Source organism: Blennius ocellaris (genome assembly GCF_963422515.1).
Source record: "Blennius ocellaris genome assembly, chromosome: 8".
NCBI lineage: Eukaryota > Metazoa > Chordata > Actinopteri > Blenniiformes > Blenniidae > Blennius > Blennius ocellaris.
Genome location: NC_137657.1, coordinates 9,481,631 through 9,503,422, shown reverse-complemented (window position 1 = coordinate 9,503,422; position 21,792 = coordinate 9,481,631). Strand labels below are relative to the sequence as shown.

Here is a 21,792-nt window from a genome sequence, read left to right as displayed (position 1 = left end):
AAACACAGTGGTTTGCACTTTTGTAGCTGATAACTTAATTCTTTAAACAGATGAAAAGCATGCTTATATCAACGTGTTTATTCAAACAAATACTGCAGTGTAATAACATGCCTTTTTATTGTCTTAGAAATCGGCTTTGAATTACGGTTTTCTCCAGGCAGACTGAATTAAAAGTGTAATAGAGAATCTAAGCAATGTGGTAGTTGTTACATACAAGTTGAGTACTGGTTCTATCTCTGTACAAGAAATCTAAACATGATCCAAGCCAAAACGTTTTGATGTTCTCAGATAGAAGCAGTCGTGCGCATAAAGGTGTTAGAAATTAAACATCTAATAGTTATTTAAAAAGATTCTTGCATTTAACGTACTCCAAGCCAAAAAGCCACTGATCTAAAATGCACATATCTTTAAAAGTCAAATACAGCAACTTATCTCTATTCATAAGAAATTTGGGGGGGAAATGTAGAACCTTACCGCAATCAGCAGGGTGTATTTACTACAAATATTTGGCTGTACGGCAGTTTATATATTACAAAACATCACACATAATATATAACCCAATTTTATCAGAAAGCTTTTGTTTTCTTGAATAACAAGTTTTGTAAGTTGTATTATCCTTAATTAAATGTATTTTAAAGGAAAAATATGGGTGTAGCTCTGTCAGTAGTAATGATTATCTTCATACTAATGCACCACCTTGTACAGGTCGCCATGTTTACAATGCATTCAAATGCTTTATATGAGATATTAAGTGCAACCAAGTAGGAAAATAACCAAAAAAAAAGTGCTTTATCATTTGATTACGCTGTGGATTGATAGGTGTTATCCTTCCAGCTTTAGGATCATAATCCTGGTGTCATTCTTAACATGACAAGGTTGTCAGTCACACTCACTGATCATTAGTAGGATGGACATAGTGAGGCTGCATTTCCATGGCAATGGCCTACATTCCTAACCAGGACCCCCAGGCACTGTGACCATCAACAGGCAGGACATCAGTCAGCGTGATCTGCCTTTACATTAATACACAGGCTTTTTCATAATCAGTATATAGGTTTGAAACATAAATGCCTTCCAGAAATAGTTTATAGATCATTGAAAGTTAAACCAACTCAATGATTTAATGAACACATCCCAATCAGCAAAGACGTCAAACTTTTTTTTGTTGTTTGAATTATTTTAGGGGAACTGTTATGCTTTTGATAAATTCTAAATAAATATGTTTCAAATTAATATCTTGTTAATGCTAATTCCGTAAAAATATGTGAAGAAAGCTTGAACAAAAGTCACGTGAAGCAACAGGCCGATCGATGTGCTCGGTGGACGAGTTCACTTCCTGAGGCTGGTTAAAGGATGTCAGAGAGAATCGAGTGATGGTAAACATGGAGAAAAGTGTGGTTTCCCTCCAAGAACAGGCCCTGAAAAGGAAAGAGAGGCTCAAAGCCTTACGAGAGAAACAACTACATGTAAGTCTCTTCTCTTAAATGCCTTGGTGTGTGATTAATTTAACTCAATCTATATTAAAATGCGCCCTTGCGTGAGTAAGACAGCGTTAGCGGCGTTTAGCTTGGAGCTAGCGTTAGCATGGCTCCCCACATTTCAACACATTTAACATTTTAACCTCAAATTCTGGGTTTGTTGGTTGTTTTCGATGTGTTTTTCCTTTCTCTGTGTGTGCGCCACTGTGTTTGTAAACCACATTTCATTCATTGTGACTATCTAAACAGGGCGACACGGCTAATCATTGCTGAGTCCTACATGTGCCAAGTTACTGTCCTACAATTTTCTACATAACACACACACACACACACACACACACACACACACACACACACACACACACACGAGGAGAACTTTAAAACTCCACAGCAGTATTTGAATCCAGACCTTCCAGAGGAGAGAGCGCTGCACGACTGAGCAAGATAGATAATGGATGGCTATTTCAGTCCAAAACATCAACATGAAGAAACACAGTATTGCCATAATTTGGTTATTTGCAAGCATGAAGTTGCATGAAAACATTGACATGTATGAAAGTGGAATGAACAAACAGATTTATTGTTACCAAAAGATTTGGACCTTTTGTCTGTTCAGAACACTGTATAACAAAATGTATCAATGACAATTTTGATGCATTTAGAAATGACTCTGATTTCATGTTACTAGTGTAATTGGAGTTCTCTGCAAAAGTCCAAAGTAGCTGGATTTTCGATTATTTTAGGATTGTACAAGAAATGATAGGAAATAAAATTCCTTTACCAATTGGGCACAGTTGTAGTTTTGTCCTTTGCATTTAAGCCATCCTGAAAGAGCCGCTGGCAGACTGGAGTAAAGGAGCCTTGCTCAGGGCCTGACGGCGATTAGGGGACAAACACTTTCCTCACTGAATTCTCTTAGCACTACCGAGATCTGAATCAGTAACCTTCTAGTTACAAGGTTGCTTCAATGAGGTCTCGACTAAAGAAGTAAGTGTCAATGTCAATGAAGTAATGCAGTGTTAAACAGTCAGCAAAGCAGGTTATGTCAGTCACTGTCACTCAGGCTTGTTTTACCAGTTTGTATTGAAATCCTTGAAAGAGGATATATGAAGCATATTTAGATTATTTGGATTTTATGAATTTATGAATTGGTTTCCAAATGATAAAAGCTGTTTTTTTGTTTTTATTAATGAAGTGTAGGGTTTTTGCTCTGCAACAAGTAAAATGTACCAGTGTGAATGGTACTGGCTCTAAACAAGGATAGTGATCATGCATTAAATCACCTCAAATTTATTAAACATGCACGCAAAAGCCATTTTGGTCTGTTTAAACCAGGGGTGTCCACGCTCGGCCCTGGATGTTTTAGCTCTCTCCCAGTTGCAGCACACCTGGTTGCAATGAGGGGCCCCTTATTGGGCTTTTTTACAACCTTGGTGATGACATCATCACTAGATTCAGGTACGCTGAAGCAGGGAGAGAACTAAAACATGCATGACACCGGCCCTCCAGGACCAAGTTTGGACACCTCCAGTTTAAACAAACAAAAACCAAATGTATGAACTGAGAACTGTAATTTCTGGCAGCGCATTCAGTCAAGTGTTTGCTGCAGGAAGGGAACCTAGTTAAGTGTTTGGTGGAAGTTACATTGACTCACTGTTGTCACCTCTGTAAAAGAAGGGAGCTTGTTTGAACACTTCATCTGGACTTTGCATTACGGTTTCAGCTCAGCAGGACTGTTCCCTGAAACATCACAGTTTTCCGCCTCATTGTGACGGCCTTTCAATTCTCCATCTGAAAGCCTCTGACCACAGGAAAGCCGTTTCAATGAGCGAGCCTCTGTTTTGGTCGTGAGATCAGAACGCGTTTCACCGAGACACTGTCCAACGGAGGCACACTAACTTTGTGAGCAATGTTTGATAAACGGTTGTTGACATTCCCAAGTTCTGCAGCTGTTTTCCTATTGTACGGCACTTCAGGAATGAGTCAATACCCTGAATTGTTCTAGCAGGTAGACAGGAAGCCTCTTCAGGAAAGCACTCGCTGGGAGTGGTTTGATTTTCTTTGTTACGGCTCCTCACTTGGGGTCAATAATGTTTTTTTTTTTGTGGATTTCTGCAATTCTACTTTAGGCTATGTTTTTTTCTGTAGTTTCTAGCAGTGTTAGTGCTGAAAATAATTTTGATAGCAGTGTCATTTAGTCCTTTGATTACTGATGTTTTTAGCTACACATAAAAATTACACTTAATATTCACCTAATTTATCAAGCCCATCTCACATGAGAATGTGGGAATGAGTAAATTAATCAGAAATATGATTATGGGAGACAATGGACCAATATTATTTTTATTTTCTGTGCAACTATGAGCCTTGTATACCTCTCATTTGTCACGCTTTATGTAGTATTTGAGATGGTAGAAAAAGGATCAAATCTTTTTCTATTTAAATTTTTTCATTTGATTTTATGATATTTTTAATTGCAGAAAACTTTGTACTGCGGTTTTTTTCTTTTCTTAACTGAGGATATTTTACAGGGGCGAGAACAGAGTGACGGAGAGCCAGAAAACAAAAGAGCCACAGTGGAGGAGCGGCCTGAAGAGAAGCACAGGTTGGTTCACTCCTTTTTTTTAGAAAACAAAAAATGAATATGTTCACATGAAAAGTTGCTATGATTTTTCTCACCGTCTCAGCTGAGGCTCTTAACACCCCAAAAAACAGAGCCGAGGCCACAGTGCATCATTTATCTGGCCTTCATGTAAACTCGGGTGGTGAGACGCAGTGTTGACACTGGGCCGGATCACAGCTCCGTGCTATTAGCTGCTCAAATATCCTGCAGTGTACTCAACTCTGTGGTCGCTGCTAGAAAGGAGCAGCCATCTTTCCTGTCCTACAGGAGCTTTTTTCCATTGTTTATACTTAATGACTGTGCAGTGACGGCACCAAGGGAGTGTCCATGTGTTTCCTCCAGTCCAACAGGACTGATCTCTCCCATGAGAATGGAAAGAGTTGCAGGCCGGTTGGAGGACTCATTTAGAAATTTCTGTCTAATGGAGAATCGTGGTGTTATTTAACTGTACTTTGTCAAGCCATAGCACCCGTGTGTAGCAGTGTGTATCTTGTGTTTGGTTTCAGAGGAGATCATATTGCTAAATGAAGGCATGGAAGAACAAGTCAACTTAAATATTTACCCCAGGTTTTCTTTTTCTTGTTTAAAACTGGGGCTGCACAGTATATCTTGAATTTTTCAGCATGTGCCTAATCACAAAATACTGACTACTGTGATAAATTGTATTTCCTTTCATCTTGTGCTTATCTACAAATTTGGCGAAGCGAAGCTTGTGTAAAGATTGAGCGAGAGAAAGAGCACAGAGACATTAACATAGTCTACTTCAGTGCATGTAGTTTCTTCTTTCAGTTGATTATCACTGTACGTCACCTGATATCGTGAAAATGCAATTTTTCCAACCGTGTTTTATCATTCAACACCCCATCAACTACTCAGTCTGTTGTACCTTGAAGCTGTTCTTGAGCTCTCGTTTTATTTTCAAGATGAACAGATAAGAACACAAATCCTAATTTCTTACAGCACTTTCATAATGTCATAGTTTTATGTTGGTGAGCCAGGTTGGTAGCTTGTTTTTGTCAGAAGCACAGGCGGTAGCTGGAGCTCGAGGGTTAGTTTTACAGCGGCGTGTCTGACATTTCGCTCGATATCAGTATAAACATTTACACCCTGCGCGGTTCCTTCTCACACAGTTCCCTGTAAACATTTTGAATCGGCCACTTGTGTCGGCGCTCTGGATTTATCACAAGCTCCCTTTGATGCCACGTTGTACTTGAAGTGGAAATGTGTAAACATGCTCCGACGGTTTGGAAGCATCAAACCAAGAGACGGAGGCAACGAGACCTACACACACAGAGCCCGCTTTAGACTCCGTTTCTGTGTCCATCTGGATTATGTTTAAATTTTAACATTTTGAAACTCAAGTTTGATTTTAATGTACCCAGGAGACGTCTATATTTTTCTTTCCAATAAGGTCATTTATTTTTCCTGCTCTAGCTACTTCGTTATCAATCTTTTTGAAGCTGGAAGCTCCAGTATTTATTCGTATTACTCATCTCAATTTTTATGGTTACCTCGACCTTTCCTCTATTCCAAACCTTAATGAATGTGGAGGCTTAAATTAGCTCCTCGTCCTATTTCTTTGAGGCCTTTCTTATCTGTTATTTTCCCCTGCCGCCTTCATTAGACCAGAGGTTTGGATGAAATAGATTTTAGATACTGAATAGATGACGCCGGCACAGGTTGGATGCTCTCCGACGTTCTCTTCAGTATTAGACATCAATCAAAATGGCCAAACATTGTTAATCCAGACTGCAGATTTGCATTTAGTTTTGCTTCTTACAGATTTGCAGAGAGCTGTCAGAAAATAAATTGGGAGACAGAAGAAATTACATGCAATTACCATCTTTGGTTGAAGTCAAACTGGGGCTGTTGCCCTCATGTGGCGAGCCCCATAAAACCCCCAGGAACCCTCAGACATGATGGTATTAAATTAGATTTCATTACCTTCTTATCTATAGTTAAGGCCTTCTGGCTACTCAACATTTATACCAGAAGGCTTCTTCTTTTTATGAAAACATTGAGGATGACTTTTATCGCTGTATCAGTGTTCTAATTGGTGCTCAATATATTCTATTTCCTGCCAGATAAGCTCATTTGATTCAATCAGACTTTTCCAAAATGTTCTGATATTCCGTCTTTGTCATCATGCAACAAACATTTGGGCTCATAAGAATTGCAAATCATTTTATTCAGGCTCAATTACATTTCACACATCAATGAGATCCTTTTTGAATCAGGAGAGCAGGTTGTTTTCTGTGAGCTTGAAATACTGGGATAGAGAAAACATTGTCGTTGACTCTCTGAAACAGACTGAGATCTGATCTGAGGGCAGGAGAAAAGAGAGACGTGTGAACGAGAAGCGGTTTCCCGTCGGCCGACTGCCGAACATGACCAGCATTCCTGCCCGCACCCGTACAAGGCAGTGGTCTGTCTGTTGGCAGCAGCATTGTGATGAATGTATCGGGAGCGTCGCCTCTCGAGGTTCATCACAAATCCGTGTAAAGCTCAGCGCGGCCGACAACCGTCTCAGTCTGTTGCCCACGCTGACAATAGTTCACCTCGGCCTGTGGACTCGTCTGTGTAATCTGCAGAGACGTCGGCTAAGCTCGCCAGGAATTCCTCTGTGCGGAGACGTGGTGAAAGACTTTGTAATTCAGCATCAAGGGGAAGCATTCCTGCGCCGTTTGCTGCTCCCCTTAAGTCTGTGTCCAGGAGCAGGTGGAACATGTTAATCAGACGTGTTCATGGGAATCAAGGGGGACATTATACCCGGCCTCCTTTACACATTAGTCGTGCAGCTGCGTCGGGATTGCAGATGGTCTTTTTATGAGCGGCAAAAAAAAAAAAACTCCAGCGGGATGTGTTCGCCTACAGTGCCACCTCCTGGACTGTGAGAGTGTGGGAAACAGAAACAAGCATTACTGAAGCATTTCTTTTTCATGTGACCGAAAGTGAACTTGGGTTAACCTTTATCTCCTTTCCCCAGAGAGCTGAAACTGAGGAATTACACTCCAGAGGATGAAGAGCTGAAGGGGAGGCAGGTGCCCAAAGCCAAACCTGCATCAGGTAAGAGCTCCTCATCATGAACCAGCCTCAGGAAGTCATTAAGTCCGACCATTTGAGTTCTAATACTATAATTACATTGATCTCGGAGGTTTATAGTTGGATAGCCTGCACTGAGATGTCATCACACTCCTGTTCTCATATAACAATCAAATGTTTTGTGCAGTGGAAGATAAAGTAAAGGACCAGCTAGAAGCAGCCAATCCAGAGCCCATCATTGAAGAAGTGGTGAGGAATCCTCGTCATCCAAACAAAACGTCTCGTATTCAAACGTCTTCTGTTGCTTCATTCATAAGCTCTCTTCCCCTGCAGGATTTGGCGAACCTTGCCCCGAGAAAACCAGACTGGTAAGAATACCGACATAATAACTCGGCCCACAAAACCTTGGCTAAACATTCGGCCCTTTAGTGTCTGACTTTCTCGTCGTTTTTCGTATTCTAGGGATTTGAAGCGTGATGTGGCGAAGAAGCTGGAGAAGTTGGAGAGGAGAACACAGAGAGCCATCGCTGAGCTCATTCGTTAGTATTTCCCCTCCTTTTTTCTTCTTTTCTGTCAGTCTTTACGATGCCATACAGATGATTGTGCCTCAGTCTGTCATGAATTACTGGGCTAATTGCTTAGTGACTTCCAGACTCAGTGGCGGCTCAACGCCTTTGATAACATCAGTGATTCCTCCACCGATATTTGATCCACATTCTAAAAATAGGCATGATGTTTCTGCTGAGCACAAAACAGGTTGCACCATTAGAGGTGTTTTCTTTCTTTTTTTAATCTTTTTTTTAGGAGCTATAAGCATAAGTCTTTCAAAAAGTTTTTGAACACAGATTTTCGCAGTGTTGGACAACAAACTACTACAGACAAACGCTCACCAGTAATGTTCAGATATTATCAGTATTAGCTGTACTTTAATGGGCAATACAGATCTTAACTTCTCTTAAATGCTTTTATTTTGAAATATCTGATCCTATATAGTCTATGACCGGCACATACTGTACCTTTGATTTTTTTTTTTTTTTTAATAAATTTTATTTCACATTTTTATTTTGTCTCCATTACAATGAAAGTCAGTCCTAAAAATTTATTTTATTACAATAATTGATTGTTTCCACTTTTCAACCTTTCACATCATTAACCTGTGTACTAAGAAGTGACGAGTTGAGATGATTTAGTTGTAAAATCACACAAAATAGTTTGCATGTAAACACGAGTAACAGCAATATTTTTCCGTTTGGTCTGGAAAGCATTATAGCTGCTCTTTTTTTTTTTTAATGTCAGATTTATACCTGGTTGGGCTTCCTTTGTTGGCTACTGGGCCTTGTGGCTGAAGCAGCAGTGGCGAGAGGATCAGGTTGATTATTTGTGTCCGAACAGGCGATCGTCTGCGAGGCCGAGAGGAGGAGTTGGCGGAAGCGGTGGCAACGGTCGGAGCCGAGGAGGAAGACTCAGACTGACCGCGACAACAAGGAAACTAAACTGGGGTCAACTCAGTTAGCGTCTGTGCTGTGAATACCGAGGAGGCAACTTTCACTGTACGGAGTCATTGTAAGGAGTGAAGACATGTTTCCTGTCCATTTGAGTCATTACTTCAACATTGTATTATTACATCCGAGTTTGTAATGGTCCATTCTGTATATGTGGCTAATCAAGATGCATTGTTAATGTATCAGTGATATTTTGTTGTATTTTCTATATAATAAGTAAAAAAAATCGGATTTTTGAAAAGCCTTGTTTATGTGATTACCTGATATTACTAGTATGCACATTCACATTATTACTGATATGCATTCACTTGCCACATTATATACAACAGATCAACTAATCACATGATGGCAAATAATGTAATTAATCAAGTGGAAATGATCAAAAAGGCTGAATTATGCAAGCAGCTACCCTTGTTCAACCCCTCAGGTGTGACGCTATTGCGTGAATGTAAACCCAAATCTCTCGAGGGAAGTTTAAAGCAACTTGTTGCATATCCGTTAAAAATAGGAAGGAAAAAGGGCCCCAAACGGTTGAAACAGTTGAAAACAAAAAACCTCTCTAAAGTACTAATCTCCCACTAATGTGTATCAACATTTCACATGTGATGTCATCCATCAATTCAACAGAGTAAGAAATGAGACAAACCTTTGTTTTTTAAAATGTATAATATTTATTCAGAAAAAATGACTATCAATAAGTGACTCCTATGCATGTATGGAAGTTACTACAGCTATAATGATATGCTACATATGAATCAGAGGTTAATATTGATTCAGTTGGTGATGAATGTAGGAACATGGATATATGGACAATAAGCTGCATTTAGTTTGACATTCACGAGTGATAACTATTGCAAGCACCTGAAACTGAAACGCTCCTTTTCTTTCTCAATAAAGTGCATCTTCTCTCCACACAGGCCCGATACTGTTCTCCCCCAGATATTACACAGGTCATCACACTCCCATCAGCTTTCCTTCTCTGCTCTCTCTCTAAAGGCCAATCATCAAGGCTCTAATGGGGGGGTTTAGTCACTGCTCTTCTGAAATCCACAAGAACAACACAAATGTGTGACACAAGTGTCAATGATATGATAAATACCTCATACTTCTGATACAAGAGCTTATTCTTCTACACACTACAAACCTTTGGAAATAGACCACGTTGGCAATGAAGCTCACGAACTACAGACGTTAATAGCAGGATGATAAATACTGCATGTACTGAGGAGTTGACGTTGCGGCACTGAAAGCGTGCTGAACTTGTGACGACCACTGTGGGATGTGATATATCCTGGATTTTTGTGTTCAACTAAAAAATAAAATAGCTGCTTGCGGTTCAAGGAAGCATTAAATCTTGGACCAAAGGGTGTCTTGGCACTCGGAATTGGAAGAGTAAATAGTGGTTCATGCAAATCATCTTAATAATAAAGGGTTGCCACTTAATAGAAGTGGGAAATGGCAAATAGGAGGCTATCATCCTCAGTACTTTTGCATTTGGGCGCTGCACAGGCCTCCAGAGATTTAGCCCTTGAGCTGAATTGCTGCTGATTTTATTGACGCTGTCGCAAAAGCGATAATCCGATTCAATCACACTGTCCTCCGGATTCAATCTTCCGGGCTGCAGGACCCAGCTCCACTTTGCAAACCCTCTGAGCGAACTTCAGAGAGCACAGCGTCTCTCCCACATTGCTCTCCAGAGCAGAGATCTGCAACAGAGCCAATTCCAATGAAATGAGGGTGAGAATTACAGACCCGACGTCTCCGTGTCCCGTGAGTTGAAGTTAAAAGAGGAGTGACGCTCACCTGCACCACCATGACAGTCTTGCTGCCTTTTCCCAGGGAGTCTTGCAGTAAGTACGTAAGGCGGGAGTTCCTGAAGGGGATGTGAGTCTGTCGAGCCCGAAGCGCCTGAATCACGTCTCCCAGTGCCAGCAAGGAGCGGTTTATATTCTGGGCCTCTTTAAGTCTCTCCCCCTCAGCGCCAGACTTCCACACCCTCTCTGATCCGGCCAGGTCCACCAGGTTCAACTTGCCTGAGGGGAACATGAATGAACTCAGCCACCGGAGCCACATGTCTCTCTCTCTCTCTCTCTCTCTCTCTCTCTCTCTCTCTCTCTCTCTCTCTCTCTCTCTCTCTCTCTCTCTCTCTCTCTCTCTCTCTCTCTCTCTCTCTCTCTCTCTCTCTCTCTCTCTCTCTCTCTCTCTCTCTCTCCTTCACTCACTCTGTCCTCAGGGGGAGATTATTTCAAATGGCTTGCAGCTAGTTGAATTTACATGAGGTATTTCATAAAAGCCCTTAAAAGACAGTTCTTCCTGAAAGAAAGAAAGAAATAACAGAATGAGCGACTGACCGGTGGTCTTGGAGCCCGTGGCGAGGTCGGTGCCCTGAACGGTGACACACAGCAGAGCGTGGGAGCGAGAGCTGTGCTGGTTCATCTGTGTGCCGAAAGTGATCCTGTTCCTTCGGGCTGTGGCTAAAATCTGAAATAACAGCAAGACGGTGGAGATTATTATTCTTATTATTATTATTATAGGAGTTTGTCCAAATTGAAATTCCTCAAATGCCATGTTTAAATAAGGCTCGTACCTTCTTCATGTGCTGAAAGCTCTTGACCTCGACGACCCTGAGCCCTGGCACATGCAGCTGCCCCGTCCCGTCTGGATTGATCTTTATGTCCAGTTTCTCTCCGTCTTTACTCAGCAGGTCTCTGAAAGCCAGGTACACACGTTACTCACTTAAACTGAAATATGAAGACGTTGTCATTGAAGACAAATTTAAACAAGTAAATTGCCAGAAATGCAGTTAAGTGAAAGAAAGAAAAAATCCCTTTGACAAGCATTTTTCTAAAATTGGAGTCTTGATGCTCCAGTTTGCTCTGTTGTGAATGTTTCCTCTCATCATGTCGTCATTGTGTCACAGACGTGACATTCACTTTACAGTCTTTTTATGCAGATATTTCAAAATGCACATAATGAAAGTGTGTTTCGTGTGTTTTACAGCATGTCATGTGATCAACGTGTTCGGTACGTTTTATGCTGAACACCCTTCCTGAAACCTGACAGGAAGTGAGAAACAAACAAATGCGTTTCCTATTATGAACTCCCTAAATTCCCTTATCTGCAGTTCATCACTGACCTAAAATGCAACCAGTAATACAAATAAAATGACAACTGCACTGGATTATGTTGTGAAATCAAATCAAAAGTAATACTGCGTCAACTTAAGTATATAGTGACAAAGTACATCTAACTTGTATTCCACTCAGAACATGTAAATTAGGTGCTGTTATAGATGAAACATTAACTGAAGGTAGAATGCTGTACCTTAGCACCTCATTGTAGATCTCCACAGAGCTGACTGTGACGGCGTAAGACCACATGTCTTTTCTCTCCTCAATCTCACCAAAGAGATATTTCAGCGCTCGCTTGTTGATTCCGGGGTTTTCCAGACTGCCCTGCACATCAAATAATAACGATAACAACAAAAACACCAACAACAACAACAACAACAACAATAATAATACAGTAGTAATAATAATAATAACAATAATAATGATAATAATAACAATAATAATAATAATAATAATAATAATAATAATAATAATAATAATAATAATAATAATAATACCATGTTTGCATCTCATATATCACTTCACTTTTGGCTCAGTAAAATACTTGTGTGTGTGTGTGTGTGTGTGTGTGTGTGTGTGTGTGTGTGTGTGTGTGTGTGTGTGTGTGTGTGTGTGTGTGTGTGTGTGTGTGTGTGTACCTCCATGGTGTACGTTTTCCCGGAGCCCGTCTGTCCATAAGCAAATATGCAGACGTGGTAGCCGTCGATGCAGGACGTGACAAGAGGTTCGATCTCCTGAAAGACCTGATGAAAGCAAACGAAAGGTTCGTCACGCTACACGTGTCCCGCGACAGCGTTATGTCCACTGGGGACAATTGTCTTCCTCTTCACTACCTCCTCCTGTGTGGCCTGAGGCTGGAACACTTTGTCCATCTCGAAGATGCGACCCTTTCCTTTGCTCAGGACGGAGAGGGAGGACTCGTTGTGGGGGTCGGTGGTCACCACCACGGACTGTCCCTCCTCATGCTGGTCTTCCTTCAGCACGGGCTTCACGCGACACAGCACACGGATGTTGCCTGAAAACACACAGGGGTACTCAGTCAGTGGCCAGTTCAACTGCATTTTATATTTTTTTATATCCTTTCTGATACCTTTAAGCTCCACCAGCTGCTCGTGGTACTTCCTGCGCAGTGCCACCTCCTTCCTGTACTTCTCCAGAAGGTCTTTGTTGGCCTCAGACATCTCACTAATAGCCGCTGAAATCTGCAAAACAAAACATGACGAAAGAAGGTTCTTTCATCTAGTTCTCGTTCCTCTATCACAAAATCCATGACCTGATGCGACATCACCACGCGTACCTGCTTCTTGGCCTCATTGACTGCTGCCCCGTAGAAATCGGAGAAGTTCCGAACCTGGGTCCTGAGACTGGCGTAGTCTGTCTTCATGCAGCGTAAAGTTGGAGGCAGTGCAGTGAGGCGTTTTTGCAGGCCTTACAAAAAGAAATTAAAATAAATCATCCACCCTCCATTTAAGTGACCATTTACTGCCATTTCTGAACGTTTCAGGTTGATGTAGCCAGCGTCACTCACTGAAGAACTGTTCCTGCAGGCTCTGGAAGTGTTCTGCAGAACAGTTGGCAGCCGCCTTCACAGCCTCTTCCTTCCTCTCCTCCAAGTGGCCGATCTCCTTCAACAGCTCCTCTCTCAGCTTGCTGATCTCGCACTCATACGCTGCGATCTATAAAAGGTTCAGCGCAGCAATTTGTCAGTGTGTCAGCACGACTGTTTCACTTTGTGAAGGCTCAGGCCTGCAATTAGTTCATCTGTCAAAGCAGCTGCTCTGTGAATCTGCAGAAGCAAAAGGGAAAGTTCCTTCTATCATTTCATCCCTTTTGATCATGTGTTCTCCAGACATGCCGTGGCCCATTTATCCTTCAGTGGGAGAAACATCCATTGCCAGATTACTTTATTCTCACTCGCAGGCAGACAGCAGCTATGATTTGCATAATGATGGGAATTCATGATTAATGTGGAGTATTATTGTCAAAGCCTATAAAAAGGTAATATTACAACTTAATTTTGCTGCAGATTCAAACATCTCTCATAAAAATGTATTTAAAAGGTGGAATTCATGCCAGGTTCAAATGTGTTTCTCTGTATTATTACAGGTACATGTAAAGACATGCTTGAACTGGCTCTGTCGATCACCTTGTGCTGCAGATTGCAGCTGTATTCGTCTGACTTTCGGATGTGTTCCTCCAGCTGTTTGCACCGCTCGTTCTGGCCAGACAGCTTCTGGGACAACAGCTCGTTTCTCTGCTTGGCTTTAGTCAGCTGCTTCAGTGTCAACGGTGATTCCACCTCCACAGTCTGCGTGACATACTGGAAGAGACGGTACAGCACGGTAGAATCACTTAAAACGTTACTGTTAAATTATCCTGAGCCCAATTCTACATTATTCTTTCGTTTAAACCCCTGTGAAATGAAAAAAAGCCACATAGTCACAGTTTTTATTTTTTTTTTATCTTGTTTCTACGGGCTTGTTCAGTTATTTCTTTATCTACGTCACATATTTGACAATAAAACATGATTTAATTTAGTCATTTTAAGTCATATAACTACCTGACTATGTGTGTGTGTTTTTTTTTTTTCAGTTTCCAAAGATCTTACTCAGGAATTGCCCGCTATAGTCTCCTCTCCATCGTTCAACTCAATGTCGGGAGAACTTTGCGGATGAGATTCACCTTAACCTCGGGCTCCTTTGCTCTCTCTTTGTCCAGCTCCAGCTGTAGCTCTCTCACTCTGTCCTCTCGACTCCTCAGCTCCTCTCCTCGCCTCCACTCGCTGTGCTCGCTCCGTCTCTCCAGGTGTGACAGCTGCTCAGCACGCTGCTGCAGGGACGTCTCCAGCTGCTGCACTCTGCTGCGGAGGCTCTCGTTTTCCTGCCGTGCAAAACGAATGAAATGGCAGAGATTAGTACGTCGTCATCCTGCCCCTTTGAGAGCCGTGCTGGTGCTCCTCACCTTGAGGAGGATGGTGCTGGACTGTGAGGGGATGGTTGAGAGCTGCTGCAGGAGGCCTTGCGTCATGCTCAGACTCTGTTTCAGAGTCTCGTTCTCTGCTGACAGACACAGCACACGCTTCTCCGAGTCTGTGGCCCCCTGAGGAAAGCAAACATACAGCCGAATTCTAGCATGACAATGAGAGATGGAAAAAAAAACAACAACACACAAACCGCTTTCCATCCTGATTCCTCATGCGTTAGCTGTCAGTGACTGTTTCTTATAATTAGGGTATTAATCCAAGTGCTGTTTGGCATTTACAGCAGTATTTGAGATGTAGTAGGTGCGGCAGCTTTGCTGATAGCGTATAAACTGTCAGGGACGTGATGAATGATCAGATCAATAATTCGCAGGACTCACAGTGGCTGTTCTCAGCCTGGACAGCTCCTCCTCACGCTCCTCGATGCAGCTCTTCAGTTCATCAATCTGCAACAATGGAACAGCTCAAATAGTTGTGGAAGTTTTTTGACATCATACAGACATTTATAAAACCTGTTTCATTTCATTACACTATCAAATTATACTGTTTTCTCTGAATATATGTGGAAAGACACCATAACATAAAACCAGATACTACAAATATGAAGAGTTCTAAGTATCGTGACAGTTGTGTGGTTATCAGATCTACAGTATCCAAATAATGTGCACACAATTCTTCAAACCTACTGTCCACCTCTTTGAGCTTAACCTGCAGCTGTACGATGGTCAAATGTATTAAAGTTTGCAGCATGGACGCTGTATCCGGTCTTTTTTGGATATGAAATATAACCTCATTGCAATGAACCCTTTGTGAGATTTGAACTGTAAAAATATTAACCTTCGTGTCATTTTAATTCATAATGTGCAATGATGTAAGATACTGTCAAAGGTGTTGCTGTTGGTGGATTCCCGGTGGATAAACTCACTGCATCAGTTTACCTGCTGCTGGAAGGCTTCAATACGTGAGTGTCTGTCTTTTTCTTTCTGCTCCAGCTGTGAGTGCAGCAGACGGAGTTCTCCTCTCAGTTTACTCCTCTCGCCCTGCAGGCCATACAAAGACTCCACCAGCCTGTGAACTCCAGCGTGGGTCTCTGCATCACTGCTATACTCACCTGCGGGACATAAATTAAAAACCGTCATCGTCAGCCTGCTGATTAGAATCGCATTCAGTTCATGAGGCCACATTCACCCTCAGCCTTCCAGAAATAGCTCCGGTCAATATCCATTGACCTTAAAATGGCCTGTTTTTACAATGAGGCCTTTTCATTTCAGACCGCTTTCTTAAGCAGTGGCTGAAAGCCTGCAGCTTAATATTAATGAACATTAAATATGCACTGAAGAGCTCTTGCATACACCACAGCCTCCTTGTGCTCCGGTAAAATGGACATGATCATGGATGCATCTTTACTCTCAGTTCCCAGGGGTGACTTTAAAGACCTGAATGTGGTTCCGGCAACTTCCCACGTACAGTCTGAATCGAGATTTACGACACACAGGAAAATCTTCCATTGTTACGCAGGAACCAGAGCAGTGTTTTATTCACTTCCCACCCCCTCAATAATATATCGAGCTCTGTCACGACTGATTTTCAGTGCAGGCCTCTTTGCTGAGTGTAAATAACGTGCAATGTCAAGTCTGCTGTGTCACAACAGTGTGGTGGGAGGCAGTGGTGTCAGAAGAAAAAACAAAGAAAAGAGGCTGCAGCTGTGCATGAGTGGCACTGACATAACTACTTGTGAAAAACGCGTCATTGCCATCTGCAGCAGTACTGAAAAAGCACTGCATATTTTAAAACAGCAGTGTGGTGCAGAGAAACACATGTCCCCTAAACTGAGAAAAATAAGAAAACTAAATGTTTGTTTTTGTGTAACTCTTGGGCTATTCCTACTGAATGGAGCACAAACTATTCATTAAAAAAAAAAAAAAAACACACGTAGTGAGAGACCACACCTCGGCCCGAAATGCTAAGAAGTTGACACGCTGCACTGAGACCTGCACATTGTTGCATGTTACACCAAACAAACAAACCAAACCTGCCCTGTAGAGTCGGGACCTGAACCTCCAGGCTATTTTTAGCTTGACACGTTTACACGTGCCACCTAACATGTGCAAGACCTTGTAAGTGCATTTGCGGAGAATAAAACATCACTCGCAGGCCTGTTTTATTCATCACGCAGAGTCACTGAATCACCATCCATGTACCAAAATATACTGTCACCACAAAATCAGGCTTATTTTTTTTTGGGGGGGGGGACATAAACTGAATGATAAGTGCACATTACATCCTTTTGCTTTAACGCGCCTGTTATGGCATAATCTAGTTTGGGTTATCGCACATCTTATCACGCACACCGCTGCGTCTCTCCGAGGCTGTATCAGTCAGCGTCAGGTCAGCAGTCTGCCTGCAGTATCACGGCCTCCCACGCTTGTTAACAAGCATAACATATGCAGAGCAAAGATAGATAAGTGAAAGTGGCACGTCTGGCCTTCTGCACTGAGGTCAAAACAACCATCTGGCTGAACGTGAAACAGAGCAGATACAAACATCTGAGGCTGTGAAGTCAGCCGCAGCCAGGCACTGTTTGTCTGGCCTCTGCGACGTCACTCGTGTAAAATGACCTGTTTAGTTTAACGATTCTGTTCTTCTGACGATCACCAGGTTCTCTAATGAAGAGCAGTGTAGCTGGAAAAGATAAGCGAATGAAAATGGATCATAAAATAAAAGCAGCATTTAAAATGGAATTACGTGACATCCTTAAAAAAACAAAACAAAAATCCTTTTTTTTTTTTCTTAAATAATCATCTCACAATCCATTTTCCCATGAATCCATCTTCGAGCTGAGTACACACTGTGCAATCTGTACGAGAAGGCATGAAGACAGGCACTGACAACACAATTAAATGCATATGCACGCGTGAGAACTGTGAGAGGAAACACGAGTAACCAGTGGTCCGGGACATTTGTCAAAGCTAATTGAATACTTTGAGAGGATAATGTATCTGGAACGTTCCCTGTACATACAGCTGAGGGTTCTCACAGCGTGGGAGGCTGATGCCCCCTTGCAGAGCTTCAGCCACACTGCAGCTCGCACACCAAGTAAGATTTTGGTAGTTAAATGCCAGAGTCCCAATCGTTTTTTTTTTCGTATTATAAAATACACTGTAATTGTTAGATCCACAGACAATGAAAGCCTCACCTAAGTAGAGGCTTGTCATTTTAAATATCTCTTAGTTCTTGATAGAGTCTGTTTGTGAGGCACATATTGTGCTTCTAATTAATCTTCATTATACCGACAACAAATACAGTAATACTTCTGCTAAATTCTAGTTGAACAAACATGTAAGGGTGGCTTTCTTTATTCATTCCTGCCTTCATCCATCAGATTATTCTGGCTGTCTCAAATCATAAATCTCACCATTCTCTTCTTTCCTCTCCCGTGTGTTGTTATTAAAACAGCCCTCCTGACCTCTATATCAGTTTTTTCATCAGTCTCACTGCCCTCATGGGAAATGTCTTTTCCCCTTCCCTCTGCTCACCTTCGCTCAGGGGGCTGGGGGTCTGCTGCTGACTGATGGCCTCCTCGAGGCTGCTGATGATGCTATTCTTGTCCCGCAGGCGCTGACGGTAGGAGGCGCGCAGGGCCTTCATCTGGCGGCGGTGCTGGACGCGGTGCCTCTTCAGCTGGACACGGTACTGGTCGGCCTGCTGCTGGAGCTGCTGGAAGTGGGAGTACTGCTCCAAAAAACTCAGCAAGTGGGACATCACTGCCACCAGGGGAGACTCTGCCAACTGTGCAGAAGAGGAGTAAAAACGCAGACCGTTCAGCCACACTGCAGGGGGGACACTCTTCTTCTGTGGTGCATCAGGTGGGCTGTTCAGTCGAGGAGGTTCAGTCATACCTTTGCCGTTGTTTCCAGCTGGACTTGGGAGGCTCTCCTCTTCTCTGCCTCCTGCTTGAAGGACAGGAAGGCCGCCAGAGGAGTGCATGCTGGGATGTCAGGTGGTTCTTCCTCATCGTTCTCACTCACTTCATCGCTTTCACTGCTGCTGCCTGCATATGACATCACATCACAGAAAACACAGGATCAAGTTGCATGCCTGTGAAGAGTTGATCAATCTATCATCAGTGTTTAGGTGTGAAATGAAACACCTTTTGTTTACAACACTGTGATTTTGAGGTAAAACGCTTTGAGAAGCTATTGGCAGTCTCACTTGAGTCACTAAGGCGAGCACAAGCTTTCCTTCCCATTTTGGGGGTGTGGCCATCTCTCCTCCTGGTCCCTGTTTCCATGGAAACATGGCCGGGCTCCTGGGCCTAAGCACAGCATCATATATGAGTCTGACAGTAAAACACATGCAAAAATATTTACACATTGCATGCACACACATGCATGCAATGAAGCATCAACCGTTATGTCCTTTATAAATGAGCATGTGGCTCAATACATGTATGTTTCGCATATTACATTTTTTTTGGTTTTTCAGACAGCGGACCCTGTAAAAAAGCTGGACATGAGGTGGCTAGACATACGTCTGAGGAAGCTCCGCACGCCCCCTCCAAGCCTTCCTCCTCCTCCTTTTTAAAGACAGTGTAGAAGATGTAGACTAACAGAGAGTAGAAGGCGTACATCTCCACTCATCCAAGAGGCCCTGGAAATGACAAATGAACTAATTACACAAACCTTTTATATTTTTATTACCTTTATATCACATAAACACACAATGGAGGAATAATGGAAAAATCAGGGCTAATGGATGACAATGGTCTGGTAACATCAGGATTTCATCCAGAGGTTAAATATGTTTTCCTTTTTTTTCCCCTGCTCACTCCATTCCTTTGTGTAGAAAAGCTTGATTTTCTATACCTTATCGGATGTATCCGCCTCTTTGGTGATGACAATCTGACAAGCGAGCCATTTGTATTCCACTGTCACGCTCCATCTGTGCCGTCAATGTCAACTCCAGCCGTTCAGTCCCTCTTCTCAGAGCTGCAACAGCATCTCAGCACAGTGAGCTGCTTCTGTATGACTCCTGCTCTCTCTCTCTCTCTCTCTCTCTCTCTCTCTCTCTCTCTCTCTCTCTCTCTCTCTCTCTCTCCTCCCCCTTCTCCTCCTTTTCACTTTACTCCATCTACAGGCTGCATCTGCAGCGAGCATGCTCACTGAGGTTTTCCTGATCCGCTGCAGTGTGGAAGTGGCAGAGGCACGCATGCAGACTGATTGCAGCTGGTCATGTTGATACCAGCAGATGGAATCAGTGGACGTGATCATCAAAAATGAGAAAATCAAAAAAAAAAGAAAGAAACACAGAAAAATACTGCAATGTTAGCAAATGGAATAAGATGTGTATGTGATACAAAACTTGTGAGAGTTGAGAGCATTCGAAATGCAAAACAAAACCCAAATACGACAAAATGCTTTAAATACCAAGTGGCCAGATGAAATATTGTGAAAATTCCCAAGAACAATCACGAAGATATCTACCTCCTCGAAAGTCACAGATGCTGATTAAAACGAACAGTTTAGTTAAAAGCATCAGTGCTTCACTGCCTTTAACTCTCAAACTGTCCTCGACAGAGGCGCAGAGCCACACATCCTGGCAGATATATATACATACTGCAGTGAACGGGCTGAGGCAGCTGCTCACACCCCTGAAATCCTGAGAGAGCATCTGCAGTGTCCGCTCCAAATCCGTGTGAATAATATTGATATCCGGCTCTGGGCAACACTGTGTGCAGAAAATAGGGAGATAAGCCATTTATTTGGCAGCTGGATGAACAGAAGGGGTCGTTTCAGGTACCATCACAGCTGCAACAAATAAAAAAGGAAAGAAAAAAGAAAGAGTGCAATGGTAAGTTTCACATAGTCATGGTGAGGTAAGATCCAGGCCAAGGGCTCGGGCCACTGCAGATGCTGGGATTTAACAGAAGTATTGCTGAGACTGCAGAACAAATCAGGCTTTGGTTCCAAAAGTTGCTGTTTAATCTTCAGATTTACTTGCGTTGCATAACTGGAGGAGTGATGATTGCGATCAGAAAGATACCCACTGAAACACTCAGTGAAAGTTTGAAAGAACTATTAGTCAGCTTCAATATCATTAACGTTCACCCATGTTCTTTCAAACTCTCACATCAATCTCCTTTTCTCCTGTCGATCTATTGGTGTTTATATCCATGTGCATTTATTCATATAAAGTAGAAAGCTGCTCCATACTGTCTATTTTGTGTAATTTAAGAAAAAAATACTTTGGCAAGTATAAATCAGGGAGTAATGTGTAGCTGTGTAAGGTTTTATTATATTAATAACATGTTTGCTTCCATGAATAATTTTTTAACTGTGTAGATTCAAATATGAATAGTTGGCCTTTTTGAGCAATTTATTATAACTTTCATTATAGGAATTAATCAATACCTGAAGAATATAATCTGATTATTAGGATGTTTCTTTGTAATTTTCTGCACAAATAACTTTTGTTTAGTCAAACTATTATCAGTTGTTTATAATGCTTGAACCATTTCTATTCTATTATGTTGGTGGTTATTGAACTGACAAAGCATCTGAAAGTGTGGGTTTTTTATCGAAATACAGAAGCTCAAATTTATGCGCGAACAAGTGCGTCTGTTTGGACACGTGATTTTCCGTAGCAAAGAGTGCGCATGCGTCAAACGATGCGTCCAAGAACAAACCAAAATTCGGAAACAGGGTCTCGAATGAATGAATAATTGAATGGATGAATGAATTGTGTATTTCAATCATGTAAAAAATACAAAAAAGACAACACAAAAGAAACAAAAGATGGATAATAATCACTTTTAAAATAATTCGTTCAGAGTGGGATACAGGGGGACCTCACTGTGTATATGTGTATATAACATTTTCGGGATTTTGAACTTCTATCTATCTATCTATCTATCTATCTATCTATCTATCTATCTATCTATCTATCTATCTATCTATCTATCTATCTATCTATCCATCTATCTATCTATCTATCTATCTATCTATCTATCTATCTATTCATTCTTGAAAATATCCTG

The 21,792-nt window shown here is 41.9% G+C and overlaps 2 protein-coding genes across 2 annotated transcripts; one reads left to right on the top strand and one right to left on the bottom strand.

Moving 5' to 3' along the window:
• The first annotated feature begins 1,341 nt into the window (after window positions 1-1,341).
• ccdc12 (coiled-coil domain containing 12) lies at window positions 1,342-8,835 on the top strand. The gene is made up of 7 exons (XM_080500437.1): window positions 1,342-1,466; window positions 4,010-4,083; window positions 7,088-7,167; window positions 7,331-7,392; window positions 7,477-7,511; window positions 7,606-7,682; window positions 8,536-8,835. The coding sequence occupies exons 1-7, from the start codon at window positions 1,374-1,376 to the stop codon at window positions 8,613-8,615; spliced, it is 501 nt and encodes a 166-aa protein (XP_080356563.1). The 5' UTR covers window positions 1,342-1,373; the 3' UTR covers window positions 8,616-8,835.
• A 1,393-nt stretch (window positions 8,836-10,228) lies between these two features.
• Window positions 10,229-19,386, bottom strand: LOC308133711 (kinesin-like protein KIFC3; the record flags this gene model as incomplete). Its single annotated transcript, XM_080501201.1, has 19 exons — window positions 10,229-10,351; window positions 10,449-10,678; window positions 10,997-11,126; window positions 11,233-11,353; window positions 11,970-12,100; window positions 12,415-12,519; window positions 12,610-12,791; window positions 12,867-12,978; window positions 13,074-13,204; window positions 13,305-13,452; window positions 13,923-14,096; window positions 14,459-14,656; window positions 14,738-14,875; window positions 15,137-15,202; window positions 15,695-15,867; window positions 18,293-18,545; window positions 18,656-18,807; window positions 18,969-19,071; window positions 19,288-19,386. The coding sequence occupies 19 exons, from the start codon at window positions 19,384-19,386 to the stop codon at window positions 10,229-10,231; spliced, it is 2,769 nt and encodes a 922-aa protein (XP_080357327.1).
• Window positions 19,387-21,792: the final 2,406 nt, after the last annotated feature.